This window comes from Ylistrum balloti, unplaced genomic scaffold (genome assembly GCF_031769215.1).
Source record: "Ylistrum balloti isolate Yb309-2 unplaced genomic scaffold, AGI_CSIRO_Ybal_v1 Utg369876, whole genome shotgun sequence".
Lineage (NCBI taxonomy): Eukaryota > Metazoa > Mollusca > Bivalvia > Pectinida > Pectinidae > Ylistrum > Ylistrum balloti.
The window spans coordinates 757,838-785,259 of NW_026782016.1; the positions used below are offsets into that span (position 1 = coordinate 757,838).

General features: G+C 34.3%; 1 protein-coding gene across 1 annotated transcript; it reads right to left on the reverse strand.

Moving 5' to 3' along the window:
* Nucleotides 1-27,422, reverse strand: LOC132546204 (zonadhesin-like). The gene is made up of 45 exons (XM_060209914.1): nucleotides 27,287-27,422; nucleotides 26,975-27,070; nucleotides 26,413-26,657; nucleotides 25,828-26,138; nucleotides 25,120-25,421; nucleotides 24,650-24,852; nucleotides 24,055-24,247; nucleotides 23,831-23,932; nucleotides 22,858-22,965; nucleotides 22,296-22,397; nucleotides 21,641-21,748; nucleotides 21,371-21,472; nucleotides 21,096-21,203; nucleotides 20,596-20,697; nucleotides 20,264-20,371; nucleotides 19,925-20,026; nucleotides 19,487-19,594; nucleotides 19,110-19,211; nucleotides 18,009-18,110; nucleotides 17,431-17,538; nucleotides 16,920-17,021; nucleotides 16,580-16,687; nucleotides 16,114-16,215; nucleotides 15,611-15,718; nucleotides 14,971-15,072; nucleotides 14,568-14,675; nucleotides 13,257-13,358; nucleotides 12,743-12,850; nucleotides 12,383-12,484; nucleotides 11,991-12,098; nucleotides 11,267-11,374; nucleotides 10,469-10,570; nucleotides 7,213-7,320; nucleotides 6,772-6,873; nucleotides 6,461-6,568; nucleotides 6,148-6,249; nucleotides 5,685-5,792; nucleotides 4,627-4,728; nucleotides 4,299-4,406; nucleotides 3,456-3,563; nucleotides 3,030-3,274; nucleotides 2,411-2,730; nucleotides 1,443-1,744; nucleotides 978-1,174; nucleotides 1-204 (listed from the first exon to the last, which is right to left on the reverse strand). The coding sequence occupies exons 1-45, from the start codon at nucleotides 27,420-27,422 to the stop codon at nucleotides 1-3; spliced, it is 6,222 nt and encodes a 2,073-aa protein (XP_060065897.1).

The following is a 27,422-nucleotide window of genomic DNA, read 5'->3' on the forward strand; positions in this document are numbered from 1 at the left end:
TTAATGTATTGGAACACAAGTACTATTGCCATCCCTCATGTATCCGGTCATACACGTACACGTCGGTACGCCCTCCTGTAGGGCACATGATGCATTCTCGCCACATTCAATATTGATCTTCACACCTCTCATTACTGGCTTCCCCATTATAATTCGGCATTCAGTTATCTCGGCGCAATCATCTGTCACGTGTTGCTCACCAACCTGAAAGGCAGAGAATTTTATAATTGCAATATATAGAGAATACATGGTCAATGTCTTAAAGTATAAGCTGTATTTTGGCGAGGGAGAAGAACAACATAAAAGTGGCGCCACTTTTGTCTTCCTGTCCCATGTGGCAAGTCTCGCAAGTGTGTTTTCATGGAATGAGTAGTGCTATAAAGTACTCTCCTATTTCATTACATCGTCGTCAAGAGGAATGTGGCGGGAAAGTAAGATTTTATTTGTTCGAGTGACGCACTAAACGTTTTTTTTTTTTGTTTTATTTTCCATGAGTAGCACTAATTAAGTATACTTATCAGTTCCGAGAAAGTACAAGACTTCATCCAATACTTCAATAGATATAACCATAAAAACCGTATTATGATTGCTCCATTGGTGTGTTCAACGGAATAAATATGAATATTAAAGAGTGTATTAAAGTGTGTAATTGGATCTGATAAAAATCTTTAAAAAATGTTTTATAAACAATTCAAAAAATGTTTTTGGGTATAATTTTGAAAATTAGACCGGAGAATCGTCTGGCCTTAATTGATGATGTTCACACAGTACTTTTCATTGCGATACTATAAAGTCGTATCAAAGACAATAGGTTTGAAGTCCAGATTATACTGTTGATCACATAACTATCGTCCGATGTTGTATGTTAGGCAATTCGCACCATGTTCGTTTGATTCCGTGTAACATGAACTTTCTATGATAACAGGTTTAAAATGAATCAATATACAACATTTTGGTATAGTAATGCTTGAATGTACCGGGACATAAGGTAGATCCTCGCAATGACAGCCACACTCCTCTATCTTCACACACTTGTCACCGCTCTCCAGCAGGCCTGGTAAGCATTCGCAACCGTCAGTGGTTGGTAGGTCACAAGAAGGGTTAGTGTTCATACAAGACGGAGGGCAACCACTTACAGCGGGGTTATATCTCATGTTGACTGGGCATGGCAAAGCTAGAAGATACCACTTAATTTATCAACAGTGTTTAAGAAAAAGTAAAATTATTGAGGTTAATAAATAAAAAGAAACTATATGATACTATTAGAAAATGCTATTATGCATATTAGTGAAAATCTTTTTATCAATAACTTTACTATTTAATTAGCAATTTTCCAGTTGTAGAAACATAGTACAGATCATGCAGCCAAGTTATGCATTCAAAAGTGTTTTAAAAACCGGTTATGTCAATAAGTAAAGAATATGCTGACATTTAGTACTTACGACATATATCAGCTGTTCTCCACTTGACATGGAATCCTCGTAGAGAGCACTCTTCGTCGAACTCTTCATAGTAACCACATCCTATAGATCGCGTGTCAACAGAGCTGTCCTCGAAGTTAGCACAGACGTCGAAAACACAGGCCTTGAGTTTGGTATCAGCTAGGATAGGGTTTTGCCTAATGCACTGGCGGAATGGACTGTCCTTAATGCTGAAGTCCAAAAGACCACACAGATCCACAGTTTTAGCGGCTTTTATGTGCTCTTCGGAACACTCGGATGTTTCAACTTCTTCTGTTTTGCATCTTAAACATTTATCAAGTAGATATCTGGTTATGAAGACATCAGAGCATATTTTCTGTGACAGTAAAAGTGACATTAATGTGAGGTACAAGCACAAGTTTATTGAAGTATTAATGATGCTAACGCTGATATTACCTTTTATTGTGCCAGTCTTTGATATTAATAGCGAGGGGCCGCTTACAAAGCAAGCCCTAAAGATAACAATCGCAATGAAAGAAAAAGAGGAAAACATTATTCATATTATGTCTTATGCCCCAATAAAGTATATTTTGTGCCAGCAGCATAGAGTAACATGGCGGACATAGCAACAAATAATCTCGCTCATCCAGACGCTTCATACATACACCTGTGCAGACAACAAGGGTCTGGTTGAACGAGATTAAGCGATTAGTATCTTACCCGACAAAACTGCCGAGAATGTAGGAAAGAATAAATCTACATCATTCAAAGAAGGAAAGGTTACTTAAACTTTAGGATGAATAATTATTGTCGTCAAATGTTTTGTCACAATGAAATATATCAATGATAATACTACATTCGCTCCACATGGCTTTGTCATAATTCATATTACTTACGCTTTACTTAAAGTTAATTTTCAAAATTTCGGGGGAAAAAAATGATGTATTTCGTTTTTACCACGTATGAGGTAAAATGCTTTGGACACTCACTCCTCTAAAACACCTGCCTCCGGCTCTGAATCGTCCTCCACCATGTAACTATGACCAATCATAGCATCACGTTTACGTTTAGGGAAACCTGTCACATCTTCTCCGTCCCGCTTCCGGTCATCGTCATCTAGACCGTTACAGTTACCACAGATACCGGTAAGGTAAGGTCCGTAGTCGACCTTGACCTCCACCATGGCAGCTGCCTTACCATTCCACCAAACTGTTAGTCCACACCTCGAGGTCACGACTACCCATATACCACTCCGGTAGATCTGATAACCATTTTCAGTGACGGGTAGGTGACGCAAGTAACTGTTTACCTAATAGTAAAGTACTTAATTTTACACATAATTTTAATAAATGACATTTGATGTTGAAATACAACCTCATTAAATATATGTAAGAGCAATGATTAAATAACGATGTCCTCAACTCACTCGTAAGATGCATCAGAATTGATAAGACATACATTTATATCGAAAAAAGTTTTATTTTGAAAGTCATTTTGACCTCTTGACTAGCAATTAGATAGCATCCATGTCACCAGTTTCCTGGATGATAAATACGGGGCATTCTCTCTTGACCCTGAATTTAGTCCGTGACTACATTTATCTCTTACCAACACCTTCCTTTTCCTCAGCAGCCGTATACTGACGTCATTGATTCTGACGTCAACAAATCTTGTCCAAGACACGCGTTTGTTCTTTCCTCGGCGTTCGTTTTTCACTTCGATGTTAAAGTAACACCCGTCTATCGTCTTTTTTAATTTTGTCAGTGTGTATTTACATATTCCTTGGAAATTGATCTTTTTACCGTCGTAACGAAGGTAGTGAGGATCTCCGGAGGCTGAGCACACACACTTTCCTGTCGGGAAAAATCATTTTTGATCGTAACAATTTATAGAAAATATTTTTTTTATGAAACTAAAAATCAGTTTATGTGAGTAGAATAACAGAATTACGATGTCTGAACGTAACGCTGTATGAAGAAGCAATATAGAACTTTTAGGGATATTTAATGTTTACTAATATTTTTTTCTACTTACGTGTACAGGTCTTTTCGCCGTCACCCGCGTAGCCTCCTCGACAGACACAAATATCGTTAACACACTCGGCATTGTCAGCGCATTTCTTCCCCCGACAGAAACCGTCCACTGCAACATATGATACCCAATAAGCCAGGAGAATCATTCCCAATATTAAAATACCGTCCATGGTAACGGTATACTATGTCCATTAAACAAATAATAGTATGAATAATCGACTATTGAACTAATCATTTATATGATGAATTTATAAGAAATTTATTCTTTTCTAAACTCTGACATGTTGGTATTGTCTTTGTTGGTTATGAGGGTACTAAAATAGCGCCTACAATTTGATAAGGATAGACGTGAATGTATACTTATCACCCAGAATGTAAGTAAAATTTTACACTCCATGTTGATATAAGTGGTATAAAAAGTTTCAAATGCTAAAAAAATCTCAAGAGAATTAAATCGATTATTAAAAATAAATTATTAGATAGGAATTTAGGATTCTTAACAAAACAAGTAGAAAAAATAGGATTTGAGAAAAAAAAAAGAATAAATGAAATAGGAAAAAAGTGTTGACACTGCATCTATTTCAATAAACAAAATTGACCGCTGCATTTGTATTTCCCAATATCGTCTATACGTGTAATATTTAGACACCTATACGTCAAATGAATCGTGTTCCGCTAGACAAGTCATGCATGTTGGTATTATTTGAAGTTTAGCCTGTTTTTTGTTTGTTAATTTATAATTATTTATTTGATAGCAGACTTGTCACTCTTTTCGCTCACAGTGTGTCTGTCATTCCAGTTTGTTAACTTTACTAAGTCATTTCAAACAACAAATTTATCTTACGGTCGCAGTAGGTGTATCCATCTCCGAAATAGCCCGGTCTGCACACACATTTGAACTTCTCACATACGGCGTATTTAGCGCACTCACGACCTCCACATATACCCAGAGCTGAAACGATCATCATCCTCATGTTTTATTCAAATCAAAAAAGGTAAATGTGATTACAATATTCCGTGGTCTAAGACACTAAATAAAAAAATTCAATTATACCATATCATTTCCGTTATTGAATACATATCGATGTTGCAGAGAAATTGCCGATGAAATAAATTCATTTATCAAACATTTATCATTATTTTGACATTCTATCACAGTATGATATACTTACGTTCACATTTTAGGTAACCGTTTCCATGGTATCCAGTGTGACAAACACAGACACCTTTTGAACATTTGGCATGTTCTGTACACACCCCTCCGCCACAAAAGGCTATGGAACGATAATATCATATCAATAAATGTTTGTTCAGGAGTAAACATTTGGAATTTCAGTAAATCAATCTACATTTCAAGAATGAAAGCTACATCGCGGAATCATGCAACTGTTAGATTTTAAAATGGGGAAAACGAGAAAAAAATGAAGAAAACATTTCAAGTAGAGGACAGAGACATATATTGTATACAACGGATAGGTCTTTTCATCTACTTGTCTGCACACCATGCACTTCATCAATTTGACACATTGTTGCACGATATAAACAAAATCACGACATCAGTAGACTTAAAATGTCTTAGAAAACATTTGTTAAGATAGTTTTCTTAGACACGTGTTGTTTTCTGAAGCTATTAGAAAGATGTTTTCCCCCATATGCTGTCTTTGTACAAAACCTCTTGTAAACTTCAATGACACGGTTCAGAAATTACGCATGCATTCGAATTTCTTTTTCAATAATTCAATATTTAAAATTGTTAACTTATTTTTACTTGTGGGATAAATGCACCCCCTATCTGGTCTTCGATATATATTTCGACAAATATCAATTTTCCTCATTCGTTTTAGAGATTTAGGCCCTTTGTACCACTAACGAATGGCGCATTTAAAGTTCTAATGTGCTTCCTAATATTTTAATCCCCGTTTTTTGTTTTTCCCTGTATACGGTTCAGAAAATGGATATGTTTTGAAAAGTGCTTTTCACCTGTTTTTGTCTTTTGTACAATCTAAATAAAAGATGAAAGGTATAAAAATAACAAAAGTGATTCTTTTTAGTTGTTTTCAGATTCCGCTAATTTTTAACAACAAACAGAAAAAACATTGTCCTCTGTCGATGAATTTCCGTTTTCAGTTTTACACCTAGAAATACATTGACTCATAATGAAATGGTTATTGAAAATCATCAACATTTGAAGACAATAATATATTGTTTTATTTTCTTTTCAAATACTTACGTTTGCAAGAGTTATAACCATCTCCAAAATATCCTGCTTTGCATATACATTGCAGATTTATACATTTTGCGTTTGCAGCACACTTTTGGCCGTTACAAATACCGATGGCTGAAATTAAGATCAAATACATATAAGCAAATATCAAATTAGAAGTTGAAAATACTTTATTTAATGCATTGTTTGACACTTCTCTATCTAACTCTAAAATTGTATTAAAAGGACATATGTGTCGTTTGTACAGTCTTGTTAATACAGTATAAAATTATTGATATCTGAATTCGAGTAGATGTGGACTTTGTGATATTATGATGAAAACTCTTGTTATAGAACAAACACTACATTCATGAAGATTGGTGTTTTTGGTCGTTTAATATTGACTTCGATACTAGATTTTATTTCATTTCATTTTTTATTATTATTAACATTTTTTTGGAAATTTTCCTGTTAATATCAGTTCACTTACGTTCACATTTCCAAAACCCGAATCCGTGATAATTTTCCTGACAAACACAGTTACCGTTCTTGCATTCAGCGAAAGGAACGCACAGCCTTCCGTTACATGTTTCTGTAATAATATACATAGCGTTATTATTTTTTCTACAACATATAATAGATACAGAACGGGCAAAATGTCGATTTGTTAGTAGATCGGTACAAATGAAGGAATTTTAAGCATGACAAAAGATGCAATTCCGAAGTGAAAGAAAATGTCTTCATCAGAATATATCCCGAAATTTCACACCTATTGTCAGCTATAATTGATATCTCAACTTCACCTTGACATTTCATCAAGCCGTCTCCAAGGTAACCTGGTTTACATTGACACATGTAGTTTGAACACTGGGCGTTCTCTGCGCAAGTTTTCCCACCACAAAGACTTGCCACTGAAACAACCAATACTAAATGACAACTTATGCTTAGAAACACAACATGGGAAACACATTGAACACAACATGGGACACACATTGAACACAACATGGAAAATACGATATAGAGTTAGAAAATGCACGAATCCTGTAATATTTTGTGAAAAAAAAAATAAAAAATTGAACGAATTTATCACATCAACAGTAAGTTCATAACATACCTTCACATTTTAGATACGGGTTTCCATGGTAACCAGGTTGACACTGACAGCCTGTATCCGTACATACTGCATATTTTGCACATTTCCTCCCGTTGCATAACTCTATGAATTGTATAATTATGATTTTTTTAAACATTTTTAAATGTTCTTTATTGAAAAATAGAGTAAACATTTACAATAAGAACAAGAATTTCTTTATCAAATGAATTTAATAACACATTTTATAACTGAAAGGGAATTTCCTGATATGTCCATCGCTTTTTCATTTGTAGAGAACATATAAATAAAATCTTCATATTTAGACAAAATGGGCAAAAATTCTTAAAGCGTAATATTTCAGCAGGAGACTGTTTTTTTTGTGATGTCTCATAAAGGGTTTCGATAACTTATTCCGTATTCAGGAAAAGATGGACTCTTAAAGTTATTTTGTAAATTACTTACTTTCACAATAGATATATCCATTTCCTATATAACCCTGACGACATACACAGTGGTAACCGGTACATTCGGCGTTCCCAGCACACTGTTTTCCACCACAAACTCCTAATTCTGTTATCAATAAATTCACCACATATATATGTCATCGAGTTAACAGAATCGTAAGCTCAATTTCGTTAATTGCCCACGATTTAATTTGAAATCTGATGAGTCGCCTTCAGGGAAAATATGATTGTCTTACCTTAAAAAATTGTATACACATCATAATTTTTCGCTTAGAATTTTATTTGGGTTCTGCGAGATTAAAAATGTCTATAACATGCATATATTCTTTTCATTTTGACGATTGAACTACAAAGGATGTACATTTTGACATATTAATGAAAAATTACTGTTACTTCTACAATTAATAAAAGATCATAAAAAGATCATCATCATCATCATCATCATCATCATCATCATCATCAATCATCATCATCATCTTCTTCATCATCATCATCATCATCTGAACGACAGTTTGATCTGTTTACCGTATTTCACATATCAACAGCGCTGAAGTAGATTTGTGTTGATGTCCTGAATAGATACGTACAGTCTTTGATAAATTCATCAACAACACTGTCACTCTCAAATTCAATAACTGATATTTTCCCTTTGAAATAATCAGTCTGGCCTCAGTTTCATAAATCTTCCTTAACTTAAGGAATCTCCTTTAACTTAAAATTTCCCACAGGAATGCATTACAAAGGTTGAGGAAATTTCCTTGAATAGAAGTTTTCCATTTACTTACATATAATGGACATGGCCGTAATGTTTTTCTATAGTAATTAAAGTCTCTTTAAGTTAAGAAAGATTAATGAAACATATGGGGGCCGCAGCAGAAATTCTTCTGTTTGGTTAGATACTTTCAAATATGGCTGAATCTCATCATAATCAACTACATCTGTGAATAAGGTACTTCGTTAGATAAATGTACTTATTGGTACCATCAGTAATAGTCTCTTATACTCCCAGTGAACGGTTTCCTACGCAGCTTATATAAAGTACACTGTTACATAGCAAATAAATAGGACAGCTCTTTCGTCAATATTAAGTTTTCAGCATACCATACGATTCGTTATAGGTATTCTGGCAAAATCTTAAGCTCATCCAATCATGATATTTAAAAAAAAATCGGTCAATGATATATTTACATGCTTCTCACTGACCCCTGATACTAAAAACTAACAACTAAGTTTCCTACTACAAGTTAATTCAAAGTATGAATTTGTGTAACTTTGTGGATATTAGACATGCAATGTAGATAGTGCTAATAAGGAGTTAGGTTACATTCTTTCAGCGAAAAGTAGGTCATATGCTGGGCATGAAGTATAGAACTCATCTAAACATAGCATGAAGTTTTGAAAGTCATCCCCTTCGGACCTACCACTCTATATAGTGTTACACTTCCTATATAAACCCTCTTACACTGCTGCCTCATTAAGAGGACTTTAAATATATTTGCATATTATATCTTACAAGGAAGGGAGACAACTCTGTAAGTAATTACCGTACAGTTAAACTTCTTCTTAAATTAATTACGCTATCGTAAATTATAAAATATAATCACTGACATATAAAACTGTCTTGAAGAAGCTAAGTGATCGATGTTGAGTTTCATAACATTATATAAGATATCTCATATCGTATGCAAGATATCTAATATAATTGTTACATTTACACAACATGTATCATTATCAAACGTACAATGATACATGGTCCATAACACAGATATATAGAGAATGCACTGTCGTTTTGAGTCACAACAACTAAAGAAAGGAATCTCTAAAAATATCAGAAAAATAAGAAATCATAGTCAACTTTCCTCTGTACTAATAAGAGACGACTTAACACAATGTAAAAGAGAAGCAGAGAAGGCATTATACGATTTATCTAGCAACATTGATTCAAACTCAGACTATTGAAATAGCAACATTGATTGAAACTCAGACTATTGAAACTACTTAAACTGTTTTGTTGTTCAATTTCACCTGATGTTGACGTTACGCTTGCCTGTTTTTCGTCACTGACAATGATACAGTAATGATATATGGGACAGGTGTATTCCGACACAGGCAGTGTCAGTTGCAGGATGGATATCGATGTCTATAGATATATTATACAACTTTAGCTTGTTAGTGAGTTCAATCGATGATGTTTCTCGTATCAACCGGGAACAACATCGATCGAGGACGAAATTGTATACAAACACCGCAAAGAACTTGAAGTGACAGTCATCTAAAATACAGGCATCAGTACGTTCCAGATACAGGTACCTGTGTCTAATAAAAGTCAAATGATAAAAAAAATGTCCGATTTAGCAAAACAGGTCGTGTGTTGGGATGGGGTATAGTGGTAATTGAACATGGGATTTCATTGATAATCCAACCCTCCGGACCTGCCAACAGCGATATGAACACGACTCTTTTATATACCTAAAAAGTAGACAGTGTAATTTCTAGAGGTGCAGCTAAATTTGCATACGTTCAGGAAAGACAACTCTTATTTTATTGGGTAAATGATTTCCGCTTTGTTGATTGTTTAGTCATACACACGTCATCGCCTAATTGTAATTCCACCGATGGGTCATTCAATATTAGTACAAGTTTGAAAAATTGTTTATGTTGTCCATGTTACTCCCTGTAGATGGGTTACTTTCAATGGTCGTAATGCCAAGCTAACGAATTGAGTGAGGGGAGACAACTTTGATTGTCTTATGCAGTTGCTCTACTTTCGTTTTCATTTCTTGAAACCGCAATGTTTAATCTCAATTCAATTTGCATAGTTTGGCTAAGACAATATACACGCAACTTCAGGAAAACTGGACACATATACACGAACATCCTGAAGCAATAAAATAAATCAACACAATTTGTTGATTATTACAAAATGATATAGAACGATTTGGCACGGACCTACTCATTATCCAGATGTATAAATAGATATATAGATGTATCTTTACCTATGTTTGTGGTTCAAAATACATTTATATGATAGATAAGTCCTTACAGGAGCAAAAAAAAAAGCAAGTCATGTGCTGGGATGGGTTTATAGAGTTAAATGAGCTATGATAATCCATGCCCTCCGGAACTGCACTTTACTTTAACACCAGCGAAGTATATATACCGATAGAATTCAATTGCTTCTGTGTCATAGTTTTACGACAATTTGCATAATATCAAGCGGAACAACTCATATTATGTATTACACACATACTTACGTTCGCATTTAATGAAACCGTCCCCGTGATATCCGGACTGGCAAACGCATTTTTTATTTTCACAATAAGCATACTCGGCACATTTCTTCCCATCACAAAGAGCTAAAAAAAAGAAACAAAACATAAAGACTTATTAATGGTGCAGTGAAACTTCAATACATCTTCAATATCTCGTTTAGAAATGTCAGCATATAAGTGTACAGCTTTATGATATATACAGTACAATGTTGAAATCAAGCTGTACATTTCATTCTTAATAATTGATTTGTTATATTGTACCAATTGATACGAGAAACAGGTTGTTTTGCCACAATTTTTTTTATGTTTAAGAAGTAATTTGGAACGCATCATGTTGATCCAAAGAAAAATATCTAACTAAAATTATTCTGATGAAAATGTGTTTATGATGAACACTCCAAAATATTCGGATTAAAAGGTTCGCTAAAATAGGTGTAAATTGTGCGACATGTAAGATAGAAATCCTCCCTTTCGTTTTGTTTTTGTTTAATATTTCCGTAGGACTAGCTCCATGCACCTACTTTTTATTCTTTTTGCTTAATAATTTAATGTACATTGTTAGATCTGTTAATATGAACTTATAGACAGAGTCATTGTGTAATTGAACAATACCATATTAAAAAAAAAAACCCTTAGCTTATTGTTTTGACTAAGATGATGAACACAATAAACTATTTATATATCGATGACGTCAATGAAGAAAAAGTCTTTCTAATGTTTGTTCAGCTGTTCTAGTATTAGAACATTTTAATAGCTGAATCTATGATATAATTTTTTTACCGTCACATTTGTGGTGAGCATCCCCAGCATAACCATCCAGACAATGGCATTTGTAATTAACACATCTTGTGTTATCCGCACATACTCGCCCACCGCAGAAACCTTTAGCTGTAAAATAAAAGGTCAGCGTTTTGTGAAAGCAATATGCAAATAGCCTGGCAAAATAACCCGAATGGTAGCCATACCCATTTCAATCGACGAAATGCAACCGCATCAACATATTTTTTTCTTGTTTGTTATTTTGATAACACAGTAGTGGTCTATAGCTTACGTTCACATTTGATGAGAGCATCACCGTGATATCCAGGATCGCAAACACAATTCCCATCAAGACACCGTGCATACTCCATACATTTCCGACCTCCACACAGAGCTGCGTTTTCAGAGCAGTAAGAAGCGTGATACTGGTCAGTAAGTAATGTTTGCGAGTCAAATATTTTCATGTTCTCAATTTTGAAGCACTTTGGTTCAATGATTTACCTCTAAATAAATTGAATAAGTTAAAGGTATTTTCGTTTATTAACTATATCATGAAGTTTGGTATACACAACTTTTTCATTGAATGATTAATAGATTGTTCATCAACATGTCGAATTCATTTAGTTCATCATGAAATAATGACGCATGCATTAGAAAATACACACTTTCATTAGATAAAGATGTATTCGGGTATTGGTTTTCCCTTCACAAAATGTCGGCTTTTCTATGTGATGTACAAGCTTACCAGTACACCTTTCGTAACCATCACCGAAATATCCCAACTGACAGTGACATTGGTAATTGGTACATACAGCGTTTGGACTACATTCCCTCCCTCCACATTTTGTACTGGCTGTGTAAATTCAAATAATAACTACAATCAGGAAACATTTTATAATCACTTTTATATTCAAAAGTTATCTTTTGTTATTGGTAACTAGATATAAATGTAATTTCAATAGCCTAGTTTGAATTTGAAAATACTATACATTTTTGTTGTTATTTGCACTTAATTTCATCTAGGTAAACGTAATAAAAATTTTTGATATGAAGAAGTTAATAGATTGTTTGAATAGATAGACATTCGTTACATTTGTGTTGCAGAAGATGAAAATATATTGCTATTTAGTTACTCACTTTCACACCTGACATAACCGTTGCCATGGTAACCGCTGTTACATCTGCACGTGTTATTCTCACAATGCGCGTACAGCACACACTCTTTACCTCCACATAATGCTGTTGTAAAGTATGTAGAGATATATGTAAATGAACACATGCGAATACCAATATTATCTTTACTCTGGTAGCAAAATATTGTATGTCACATTCAGCAGACTACATGCAATATTACTAAAAATATCATCTGCTATTATGTTATATGATTGATAATAATTCTCATTTATCTGCGTCAGTGATACACGTGTCTATGATATACATCTAGTTTCAAAAGTTGCCACCTGTATGATATAATTTGTATTGGTCCTTCATACTTACGTTTACATCGCTCGTAACCATTACCAATATAACCTCTTTTACAGACGCACTTGTAGTTGAGACACTCAGTGTAATCCGCACAATGCATTCCGTCGCAGACTCCGAATGCTGAAATAATTCGATAAGTTGGTACAAGAATGAGAATGACCAAATTTCTCGATCCTCGGTTATTATGATTTTATATTTCCTAGTCTCCGTTAATATCCTCTAGTTGTCACTTTGGTGATTTATAAATCCTTATTATGAAAATAAGTGAATGTTAGTGAATAAATATTGAAGTAATCCTCTTATTCAAAACAAATGAAAAGTAGTTAATGTAACCCAAATAAGAAAATGGTCAGGCACAAACATTAGATATTGTAAATATTTTTTTGAGAAAACAAAACAAATAAAAACGATAAGGGTAATACTTTACCACTTTGAAGATATGAGATCCCTTCAAATCAAGAATGTCTGTTGGAAGAGGAACCGCGGAAAGTTTAGGAATTAAAGTATTAAAAATTACTAAACTTACGTTCGCATTTGATGTACGGATCGCCCTGAAATCCTGTCTCGCAGACACATTGATCTTCTAGACATGTTGCATGCTCCCCACACTTTCGTCCCGAACAGTAAGCTGTGCAACGCAATTTATATAAAAGTAATTCTATGAAGTACGCCAAACCGTTCCTCTTACCGTGGATCAGGGATTACGGTTATATTGTCTTCAGGTTGTCGAGTGAGATTTGATGGTTTGATTTAAACATTCAACTGTCATATATAAAGGCAGCCGTGTCCTGATGCCTTCTGATTGTTCCCAAAGTTAAGGAACTTCCAAAACATAGAATGATTAATCTTAAAGCTAAGGAATATATTCTTAAATAGGGACGTTTTACTATTCTTTATTCTTCTCCACTTTCACGATGTCACTAGTGACATTTATTCTATGCTATACACATTATCCAACTTTATAGTACATGTCAATTGCATTTGGTGGAATCTTTAATAAAAGACAATCGATAATCAATTTGATGTTTCAATGTTTTAACTATTTATTTGCTCAGATAAAGTTACCAATTGGATCGGGTTAGTTCATAGTACATTTACATGTGTTTAATAATCGCTGCAATACATAGTACGTTAACGCATATGTATCAACATGTAAGTATCAACATCATGTTTTTGTCAATTCACGAAGAGGCATTGGACGTACTTCCTCATATCATAGTTATCTAGTTATCATTACTTTCAGAGCCATAAGTTAAAATTGTACTAAAAAGACAATAATAATAATAATAATAATAATAAAAAAACAATTTCTAGAAAGACATACATTATTGGGAGCGTGGGTTTTTATAACTAATATCGTGTTGTTATTATTGGGTGCCGTTTTTGTATCTATCTACAAAATGCGAAACACTTATCTGAATTAGTGATTTCACTTAATTCAGGAATTATATATAAATAATTTGAATAAATGTTATCATTAATTTGAATCAGTGATATCAACAAATCATTTAGTGACATTTATTATTTTGAATTATTGATATTCATAAATACATTTATCGACAACATTAAATCGAATTTCTGATAGCATTAAACGAATTATTGATATCACTAATTAGAATTATCAATAAAATTAATGTGAATGATTGATATCAATAAATAGTAATATCAATACTTTAATTAATGACACCAATAATTCGTAGAACGATATCACTAATTCGGATTGTTAATATCACATTTTCTAAACAAATACTGAAACGACCCCAATATACCGTTGTTTATATATGCCCGAAATGAAAAATATAAACTTAGCCTTTTGCGTTTCAGTTTTAACACGTACGATTACAAGTGTGATATCCATCGCCGTAGAACGTCTTTTTACATATGCAGTGATAGTTTATGCACTCTGCATTCTCGCTGCACGTGATTCCATTACAAGTTCCCTCACCTGAAATATCAAACATCGGTCGAAATTTTACTAAAATGTAATCCATTATATTCAGGGCGAGCCAATTTACGTTACACCTAGAAGTCAACGTCATGGTATAATTCAGTCAATATTATCATTAATATCACATAATAAGTCATAGAGGCAGTTTCTTAGCTTATCATTAATAATACATTATCTTAAGAATACAATCATTCGTATTCAAAATCGTATGAGTTCCACGGAATAATAAAACCCTTATTTGATTCCAATTATAATGAAACTATAATGAAACTAAAAACTAAAACAGGGTTACCTTCACATTTTACGTATCCGTCTCCATGGTAACCATTCAAACAGACACACTTATCACCTTGACAGATCGCATTGTCCACGCATTTACTTTTTCCACAAAGCTCTTGATAAAGATAACAAACAACAAGTTGTTTATAATTTTTCCCAAGTTGTTAAGTATAAAGGATAAAGTGTTAATATACAACATGGAAACAAAATAGCCTCAAGCTCGTGTTTTCACTCTTATGGTGAAATTGTTTTTCGCAATGACAGTTTTATTGATAATGAATATTTGGTTGTTTTTGTGAAAGAAATAATGAAAAACGAACAGTTGATTATTTTCAATGGCAACAACTTGTATACCGCTAAACTTTAACCAATATTATCACATATTTATTAAGAGTGGCTTTATCAATATAGTAGTAAAACAGTTTCCATATCATTTTCACAACATGGATCGATTTCGTTTTTAATATTTATTTTTATTAAAACTCTCCACTAACATTAAAGTGAAAAAGATCCGATGAAATACATAACATATCAAAACCAGAAAATATAGTTGTATATCTGTTATCGAACATGCGATTTTAAATGCGAAAATATAATATCTCCAAGCTACTGTCGTTAAGATCACATTAATTGGAATGTACTTAACTACTTACTTTCACACAATTGATAACCATCGCCGACGTAGCCTTTGTTACATCGACATCGATAGTTGACACATTCGGCATACTCGTCACACACTTTGCCTCCACACACACCCATGGCTGTCATTGGTGGATAAAGACATACAATTTATACTCTAACTCCTTATACCTCCTTAAGAGTTTCTGGTAGCACGTGCTGTTGGTTTTATGCATGATAAATACTCATAATATTATTAGGTTCAGTTGAAAGCAGGAAATTCATTAACAGATTCACTAATTCGACTCTTATGTAAAATAATGCTTGATGCTGTTGCATGGTATGAATAAATCTTAAATTGTCGTGAAATGCCTTCCGGGTAAAATTCTAAACGTATAAGTGACGTCAATAGAATTTTTTCACAGCTCTTGTTTTAACGTTTTTGCCGTGATATCGAAGCTCCTGTTCGATTATCATGTTTCTCGTTTCACATGGTACGATGTTTAGTACAACAAAATTACAATTCCATAAAACTTACGTTCACACTGAATGTTTGGGTTGCCATGGAAGCCGCTAATGCAAACACATGTTCCATTTCTACACACAGTATTATCCGGACATTGCTTGGTACCACAGAGTGCTGTCAAGCAGACCATTAAAACATTAATTTCAACTCCAGACCTTAACAAGTAGCTTTGCACTAAAATGAAATATATGATACAATGTACATTGAGCAATGAAAATGAAAATTTCGGTTATCATTTATTACACTCCACTTTCAGCATCAAATGTTAAATGCTAGAGTGCTTGCTAGGATAGTTGTTTTGTCACAATGTCATCTATTTTCGGTCTGTGTAATAAAATTTCATTAAAACATAATTTGAATCTGAATGTAACTGTGATTTAGAAATATAGTGGACGAGGATGGTCTTGGTTCCTTTAATAGAGTTTAAAGTGGTATCTTATTCAACGACGTGACATAAGTATTGTTTTGTTATGCTTACCTTTGCAATTTCTATATCCATCTCCAAGGTAACCCGACTTACACACACATTGATAGTTCTTACATTCAGCGTATGGAGCACACAGTTTCCCGTCACACGTTCTCTCAGCTACAGTAGATTGATAGAGAATTACTTATACAGTTGATTCCAAAGTGTTATCTACGGATAAATGTTCTTCTCGATTCTAGGTGATCATTTGATACTTGTTGAACGTAGAGGTTAATAGGTATGTACACTGATAATGTAAAATATATCCACATAGATATGACTTATGTTTTTTAATGCCAACTTTTAAAACATATCTAATAACGTCTATTAAAAATTTCAAAGTAATACATACGTTCACACTTTATATATGGGTTGCCATGGAAACCATTCTGACAGACACATTCGTTATTGTCACAATAGGCATATTGGGCGCATCTACGATCGTCACAAAGAACTGGAGAAGAGAGAAGAATTAGTTTTATAATGATATACATATTCATCAAGATATCTTTGGCGATTCTAGTAAACAACAACAACAACAACAACAACAACAACAACAACAACAACAACAACAACAACAACAACAACAACAACAACAACAACAACAACAACAGCGACGACGATGACGACGACGACAGCAGCGACGACGACAACAACAACAACAATAACAGCAGCAGCAGCAACAACGACGACGATGACGACGACGACGACGACGACGACAACAACAACAACAACAACAACAACAACAACAACAACAACAACAACAACAACAACAACAACGTTTTTCTTTCGATCTATCCGGACAGTCATTAATCATTACATCACGTGTTATTATGTAATATCAGGAAGAAAAAAAAACTAACCATGGCATTTTTCATATCCATTTCCGGTATAACCTTCGTCACATACACATTTGTAGTTGTAGCAGTGTGCATATTGGCTGCATCGTTTTCCTCCACACGTACCGAGAGCTTTCAAAGAAAACATTTTAAAATAGGAACTTGCGTTTACATTTTTATGCTTATAGACATATTAAGGGAAAGTTAACTGACGGACAATGTTTGATTTTTTGATATTGGTACATGCATTTATTAAAATTCGTTTGAAGATTTTGAAGACTACAATAAGTGATGTAAAAACATAATATAATATGTGCTGCAGAAAAAAACCTCATCGCACGGTTTTTATTGTTGATCCTTTTGCGTATATGTTTGTAATGTCTCTCCTCGGTTACTTAAAAAATCTCATGGAATCTTTACCACATAATAGAGTAGTGTAATATATAATAGTTTTTGCATGAAACCGATTTTTTTCTTTAAAAACATGGATATGAATATAAACAATAGGAATGTTAGAAATATGTCAGGTTAACATAATGTTATTTTTCATAAAATTAATCTACAATTTGTTTTAAAAAATCGAATCATTAATTTGTTCTCACGTTCACATTTGATGGCACCATCTCCGTGTAAACCAATACTGCATGTACACACACCACTTTTGCAATAGGCATTCGGCTTACATAACTTTCCGTCACATAACTCTGCAAATCAAGAAACAATACTTTGATGGCCTGTATGAATAAAAATGACTAGTATAACTGAACGTTTTAAACCGGATTATACACACAAATGTTTTATGTTGGATGTTTGTTTGAAATTCATCTAACAAGGAGACAGCGTTAAATTGTGCCGCATCGTTATCTAAAGAATTCATATTTTTTGGTCGTTCATATTTTCTTACTTCGATATTTACAGCTATCTTTGTCTCAATTTATTGGATCGGTGCCGAAGATTTGATACTGTTGCAATTATTTACCTAGGAGCATATCAATAGGCCTAAATTCCACATTTTACTCAATTGTTTGACTGCATGTTGAATTTAGTTTAAAACATATTATTGCCAAAATAACAGACAAGAGGATCGGGCACAAGTTATTACAACATTATTTAAGCCCTCTCCTCAAATATGTACAACGAATACAAATATGGCTTAACTGGATAACAAAATTAGTATAATAAATAATAACTTATTTTAACAAGAGAAGAGAGAGAGAGAGAGAGAGAGAGAGAGAGAGAGAGAGAGAGAGAGAGAGAGAGAGATTAATGAAATATTCTCTTTCATATAAATCTATTTAAATCTATTGCTGGTTTTTATAAATTTGTGTACCCGTCTGAAAATATCAATGTTATTTTGCAATGGTAAATCATTACATTCCACATTTTGAAACATAACAAGTCTCTTGTTTGACAAGAAGAAGTGATAGGCATTTTCACATGTTGAAAATGTACCTACCTACACATTTTACGTAGCCGTTTCCGGTGTATCCTTGCTTACAAGTGCAGTGGTAATTAACACAAATGGCGTCTTGAGCACATACCTTTCCGCCGCATTCAGTCGTTGCTATGTAAATAAAATTTGATATCTTGATTAAGTTTAGCTATATTAGCGGAACGTAATATTGATTAGACATCAGATGTATTATCGATAAGATTTATTCGTTCACTTTATCAATCATTATTCTAAACTTTGAATAACTTACGTTCACATTTAACCTGTGGGTTTCCATGGTAGCCTTGTCTACACTTGCAGACACCATTTTCACATTCGGCGTCATCGGCACATTTCCTTTCGTCACAAAGCGCTAGCAAAGGAAAATAGCGTTGCCATAATAGTAGATATGTGCCTGACTCTAGAATTTAATAAAGGAAAACTGACGGTAGATATTTTGCCCTATTGGACATGTCTGTCAGTTTGAAAGGAAGGAGAGGTTAGTTAATACATAGATACAATTAGGTAATTTTAACTGGCCGGTTATGAAGTGTAGCAAAGATTGTACGACTGGTGTTAAATCATTTACTATTATAGATCTATTTGATCAAATATGCTGATGCACACTGTATCTAGTTTTTAACTTACGAGAACATCGATTGTATCCGTTACCATAGTGACCTGGTTTACAGACACATTGGTAGTTACGGCACTCCGCATTGACAGCACACCTTCTCGACCCACAAAAATACACCGCTGGGGTTATAAAATATTTATGCATAAGTGCTTTAACTGTTTATCATAAATCAATAATTTTAAAATAAATTGATGTTTTGGTTTATTTTACATCAATTAGTAATTAGTTATAACAAGAGGAATGGACATCAATATTGATATAATGATCTTTCGTGATACGCAAACGATTAATTTGTAAGTAAACAAATTGAGTAAGTATTTAATTAAGAAGCATTCATTGAAGAGGAATCTAACTGAACACTGAACTACAGCAACATGTGTTAACTCAATCAGTTTTTTCTAAGATACGTATACGATAAAACTTTCGATTTAGTTGAAAATCATACATACGCTCGCACTTTATGTATCCATTTCCATGATAGCCATTCATACATTTACAAACATCGCCCTGACATCTTGCAAACTCGGCACATGGTTTACCATCACATAATGCTGTAGATAAAATTGAAAGTTCTTTGTAGTTATATACTACATATTCACAAGTATTGATTCCGTTTTACTTAAGATATCCAAAACGGAAAAACAATAGAAATTTCAGATAATGTCCTGTTTACCTCTCAACTGAAATTCACGAATCAGGATATTGTTTTAAAAAACTCAAATTTTGCGGTAGTGTGTTTAGCATGGACATAGGGATTTAAATCTATGGGGACAGGGATACATACTCACATTCACATTCCCTGTAACCATCTCCGACATATCCATCCTTACAGACACAGTTAAAGTTGATACATTTGGCGTTAAGTACACAGGTCTTGTTACCACACTGCTTCAAAGCTTTATGAACGTAGTATGCAAAAAACCAACATGAATCTCAACAGTTTCGAAAAAAACGTCAAAGTAGAACTTTTCTATACAGCATTAGTATATAAATGATATACTTTAGAATTGTTTGCATTGAGTTAATTACCACAATAAAAGGTTGTTAATGTGTGAAATGTATAATCGAAAAGTGATATAATAGATAATATTGCTACCACATGAACATGACCTTGACATACGTTCACATTGGATATAGCCGTTGCCATGGTAGCTGTCCTGACAGATACACTTGTCTCGGAAGCAGTATGAGTAGTCTACACAGATTCGTCCAGCACAAAGACCTGTGGAATATTAGAGTTATATGCGTTTTGTATCTATATGTTGATACATTTTTGACAGATTTCGAATACGTTTTGATAAAATGAGTTATAATCTGCTGCTAAAATAAAAATAAGAAAGCAAATTCTATTGGTTAGTGGTATATCTTGCTACACAGAAATCCACTTCTATTAACAATAAGGAATAACACTGACATATAAAATTGAACAATGTCCAATCAAAGTTAGGCGACTAAGGGAAACGGGTTTAGAAGTAGAGCGAGTAAACCGAAAATCAGGCAACTGGACTTACCCTTTTTTATATAATGATTCGAAATATTAATCTGCAAAGCATTCTGTAGAATTATTCTATTGATAGATATAAGCATTATGCAAAGTTATGTTGCTTATAGCGAACGTACGTTTACATCCGACGTATCCATCACCATAGAAACCCGGTCGGCAATGACACTGGAAGTTGATGCACACGGCATTCGTTACACACGTTTTCCCTCCACAGGTTGACTCAGCTGTAATAGGGATCCATGAGATCGGTATTGAGAGCGATGACAAAAATGAAATAAATGTTAAAATCAGATTTTTAATGAAAAAAAGGAGACTCATTCATATTTGAATAACAATTTTCATTGTTATTGTAAAATATAATTGACATGTCTTGATTAAATATTTAACTTACGTTCACATTTTATGAATCCGTCTCCATGGTAACCGTCTTCGCATTCGCATTTGCCATTTTGGCAAATGGCATTTTCTGCGCACTTTTTACTATTACAAAGTTCTACAAAGACAACACTCCAATAAAAATAACAGTACTTTCTTCGAAAATACAAACGATTTTAAGGTTACCACAAATATGTCTGTATTACCGATTTCAGCGTTTTCGAGATCACAACAAAGTAAACTCAGTTTTAACGGCAGTTTTAATCAAAACAATACCGGTACTCACCAATACAGTCGTCGTACCCGTCGCCATAATATCCAGACTTGCAAACACACTGATAGTTGACACACTCTGCATTTTGGCAGCATACTTTGTTATCGCAGACTCCCAACCCTGTTGGAATTGATATTTTGGAGTCAAAGTCTAACAAGGGTGTTATCGAAGCCTTGTATTGATTTCAGTTTCAGCAATATGTATGTATAACGCTAAGAGTTGTACGAATATTATAGTTTTACATAACGCCATCATTATATACACTTCGTCATGTCTCGTTCAAAAATCATATATATAACGTCCTAATATTCTGACAAGAAAGGTATATAAACAATGAGTTATTTTATTATAATGAATGTCTTCAACAACATTTGAATAACACGTGAAATAATCAACCATGAATAGCAAAAGGACATATAGAGACCTAAACGACAGCAAATGAGGAGGCATGCATGTAAATCTTTGTACAATTAGATAATAATGGGAAATCAAATATCAACTTGTAAACAAAAAATCTGTAATCAAACTTCAAATCCAAAATATAACCTAAGATAGCATTTCACGGAGATCTCTGCAGAAGTACAAGGAACTTTATGTCAGGTGTTCCGGAAGGGTAAGCGTGTTCAGCTTTATCGAATACACTCGTTAGTAGGAATTAATTACATACTGTCGCATTGGTGATATCCGTTGCCATGGTAGCCTTCTTTACATTTACATTTCCCATTGTGGCAAAGCGCGTTGTCAACACATCGTTTACCATCACAGAGTTCTACGTAAACATGTTTAAAAAAAGGAAAATGAAATGTAGATAATTGATGACAGTATTATCAATAATATCCTTGAAGTAACTGTTTAAATTTATAGTTGAATCAAAATATCAATATATACACTGCAACAATGAAAATATTGTAGTATAAATCTTCACTTTACTTATCTTTCCATAACTAATGCAAATCAATTTTATTTTCTTGACAATATGATTTATATCTGAATTAATATGGTTAATAGACAATCAGTGGTCGAGAATGGTAATTATGATCAGTAAAGCGTATACTCATCGAGTTCCAAAATGTTCGAGAATACAATAAATACAACAAGTCATGTAGACTTTACTTTATTCTCATCGACAGAGATAATTGTGCTGTTCGTAGTACGTACTGGTATTATAACAACAACAAAATGATAATGACAGCGTCATTAAGAAATCTCCGAGATTTATGTGTGCTTACCTTGACAATTCTTGTATCCATCCCCAAAGTATCCGTTTTTACAGACGCACTGGAAATTAAGACATTCGGCACCTGCTGTACACTGCTTAGTTCCACACACAGAAAGAGCTTCATAAGCAAAGTAAAAATGAGGGCTTTGAAATAAATGCATCCATCACGAATAAGAAACAAGTATTCCTGTGACTAAGAATGAATATGTATACGATTTCGAATCTTCAATTAATCTAGTAGAACAACTTCAAATCTACCTTTGGTTTGAATGTAATGTGCCATTTTAATTCCTTCGCTATTTTGAACAATCATATAGCGATCATAATACTTACGCTCGCATTTATAATAACCGTTCCCATGAAAACCAGGATCGCATTGGCATTTTTGCAACTGACATGAGGCGTTGGCAGTGCACCGTTTTCCATCACACAATGCTAAAGAGAAAGTAAGTATTGTGTATTTCATGCAAAATGAAAATACCCTTTTCCTTATAGAGTGCTTCTGAAGCTAAGTCGCTGGATTCGTAAAGCTACATTTCTTTGTTTTATCCCAGTGGCATTTAGTTTCTACTCTCCAATAAATTTGCGTAAATTAGTTTCTTTGAAAGTGGAACATCTTCTATGATAATTATGAATGTATAAGCTATTTCGCTTAAGTATTATTGGAACAATTAAAGACTTGTCGGGTGAAGATATCATTATATAAAGATTAATGAAAGCGAATTGATAATCATAATCAAACGTCGATGAAAACGTACGTGAACAGAGTTTGTACCCATCGCCAGTGTATCCGTTCCTGCAGATACAGTTGTAATTGACACAGACTGTATTGGCACAACAAGTCTTTCCACCACAAACTCCAATAACTGTAAACCAACCCGAGAATGAAGTTTTATTGTCTTATTGAATATTTTTTCTAGAAAAAGGCATATTTGGCCTATTGTATTGATTTTCTGAGTTGTATCATTAGAACCGAACCTTACCTTCGCATTTAGAGTAACCGTTTCCATGATATCCGGCGTCACATATACACCTTCCATGTACACACGTGGCATATAGAGCACATTTCTTTCCATTGCACAAAGCTTGAAACGCAAAAAGGGTATAGTCAGTCATGTATGTATATGCGTCTGACAGATAGTTTCTTTTGGAATCAATGATTACCTAAGATACACCAAAAAGAAAAAAATATTGTTAAGGCACTTACGTTCACAGTCATTGACGCCGTCCCCAAAGTAGCCATCTTTACACAAACAGTGAGGCAGACCGTTTAGAACACCACAAGTGGCGTATTGGTGACACTTTAAAGGGTTAGATGCCTGCTGAAGAAGTGGCTTCCCGGCCACCAGGGTACACGCCGATATAAATCGGCAGTCAGCGCTGGTTATCTTCTTATTTAACTGTCATGACATTAACACATCTTATCATCATTTTATGATACTAGACAACTTAGCATATGCTGGTCACAAATGTACTACATTGTACATCTGCAACTTTTCTTGTAGCATCAATATAGCCGAAAGAGAAACAGAATCAAGTGAATGTATACTTTTTATCATACATATATACATTCTTGCTGTTACTTTCTAAAAGGTTTATCATTCAAAACATCATTGTTCCTTGCAGTTTTTACATACTGTTCAAAGGTACTAAAAAACAGGGGAAAAAGTGCTAATTTTAAAAATATTTAGTGTAAGGCCGACTCATTGATTTATAAATATATTTGATATGGCAGTGTTAAATTTATACAGGACAATGCATTATATCAATCATTTTATCTTTGGAAGACCATTGCTACTAACTGGTAGATATCCTTGAGGCGACGAGCAGCCACACTGAGACGCATGTACACAGTTATCTCCACTGAGTACGAACCCTTCCTTGCATGTGCATCCTTCTGTCCGTGGTACGTGACAAGCTGCAGAATCTGGGTCCTTGTCGAGACAGGTTGCTGGACATCCGCTAACAGAATAACTGTATACCATGTTGGCGGGACAGGTTATATCTGGTCAAATTAGTGGATTCGTTATGTCAGATGGAATTGTTGGATCGCATAATATTAGGGCCAACCCTTATAACTACCATTATTTCACTAACATACTGCTGCATTTGTGTCGATCAATGTTACCAAATCGCAAGTTTGTGCCAATTGATGCGTCTTACTATCTGACAAAAGTCACGAGTTGTAGCTTTGTTATCAAAAATATCTAAATATTTTAGCCATTTGATTGTCTACACTTAGAAGCTGAAAGTTATGCAAATTTAAGCTCACCACACAACTCTGGTTTTCGCCAGGCACTGTGAATCCCGTGAGACTCGCATTCCGTAGCCAGCCCTTCAAGTATGTTACATACGACCTCTTTGATCCGTGTCTGGTCAGTGTAGAAAGAGCACACATCATACCTGCATGACTCGTACATTTCCTGTGCAACGGTAGGATAAAACGCCATGCACTCTCGGAACGGACTCAAATGACCAAGTTTTGGGTTAAGGTACCCGCAGTACCGGCTTTCATCGATCTTAGATATCATGACTTCAGGACAGATTTCTTGGTCAATTTCTTCTGTCTTACAGCTGTAGACCAAGGTGAATTATGTGTATTTATATTTTGCAGTTTATATTAGTTGCTTTTCTTTGAAAACATACAGAGGAAATTTTAAGTTTGAAAACACATGTTCTCTCTCATAAGGTTGAATTTGCATCATATTTTAGGACTGTTCTTAATACGAGAAAACGACAAAAGACAGATTAGATCATTTATAACTAATGTCACTAGTTAAGAAATAAAGATCACCGTGATGTTTGAAAGAATATGTCAATATTAATGAAACCGGAATGATATTTCAGAAACGAATGCAACAAACTCTGTAACAAGACGTGATCACATTTACACCATCAACGTTTAATGAATTCTTTTGGAATAGTATTAGGGAAAGACACATTGTATTAATATTGGACTGATCTTCGAATATTCTGTTACCTTTCGGATGATTGGTCAGAACCATCCTTGACTTGGTAGCTCTGTCCAATCAACTGATACTTATTTGGTTTAGCGGACACATCTTCGCCCGTGCTTGTTCTGTAGTCATCTTTGATGCCGTTGCAGTTCCCACAGAGTCCATATACCTTCGGTCCAAAACTCCTCGGCATTTGAACATAAACTTGTGACCTTCCGTCCCAGGCGACAGTAAGGCCACATTTTGTCGTGACGCGGACATATTTACCGGCGTTATAGATATTAATGTTACCGGACTCTAACGAAATGGGGAGGTACTTTCTTTTACCATTTACCTGCAAACCATTAAGACATATTCACGAGTACTATGCCAACACATAATGAAATGTAAGTAACACGTGTAGAATAGTTTTATGCCTGTTTTTCTTAATGTGACCATTTGTAGAAAAGAAATAAGTAATAGAGATATAAATGAATAATTAAGGATTAATTTAGCTGGAACTATTAACATTTTTGCCTCGCATGACATCTTTTATGTTTTTTTCCTAATGATTGCACTTAAGCATGCCAGGGAGGAAATAGCAATTGATGTAAAAAAGCAAAACTCACGTAAACAACTTTGTTAAAATGAAGTCTGACTTTGAAGCCGTACATACTGACATCGACCAATCGCGCAAAGGAGACCCTTTTGTTCTTCCCTCGCCGCTCATTTTTGACCTCAACGTTAAAATAGCACAGGTCATTTACGTTTTTGACCTTTACTAGAGTGTATTTACAGACGCCCTGAAAATGTATCATTTGTCTGTCGAACGTCCGGAAATGCGGATCGCCGGAAACAGTACAGGTACAGGAATCTTAAACAATGAAATCAAAAGTGAAACATTAACTTACTGAGTATTGCTTTTACACCTTAAATACGTTTGCCTTCTAAGAGCTGTGTACAGTTGACTTCATGAGGGCCTATATACAGAAAATGATTTTCATCCAGATTAAGATTGATATTCAGATCAGTTAAGTAAGATTTAACAAAAAATATTAATACAGCTGTCGTTCATAAGGCTCTTAAAATTTCAATGGAAATCCTTTAAAACCGCTTTTAAATCGGCCTTATCTCAAAACGTGGAAACATAGCGAAACAAGCGACTCTCAGATAAATAAGTGCATTTCATACCTTCACAAGCTTTGTTAGGATTTCCAACAAAACCTTTCCTGCATACACACTTCCCAGCTACGCATTCAGCATTTTTACCGCAGCCGTATCTACAAGCTGAAATGGAACAAATTGGAACAGAAACTTTAGAAAAAAATTGTATATTAAGGGATCCTTATTTCAACAAAATAAGATCAGGGATAATAATGACTTATTTTATCAACTGGCATGCAGTTTTATTGTGTTACATTGTATGCTTTGATTTACATTGTCCGTTGCCCTAGAGACACGGGGAATTATTGGATCTTAAACAATTAGCGTTATTTGCCCTACCTTCGGTCATTACTCGGAAGCACACCTGGAATCGTGCCCTGCATCCTGCTTTAACCCAAATACTTCGCCCTCTTGGAAAGAAACCAAATGATCGACGATACAAACAAGCAGACCTTGAATCTCTTCTCGCAACCAT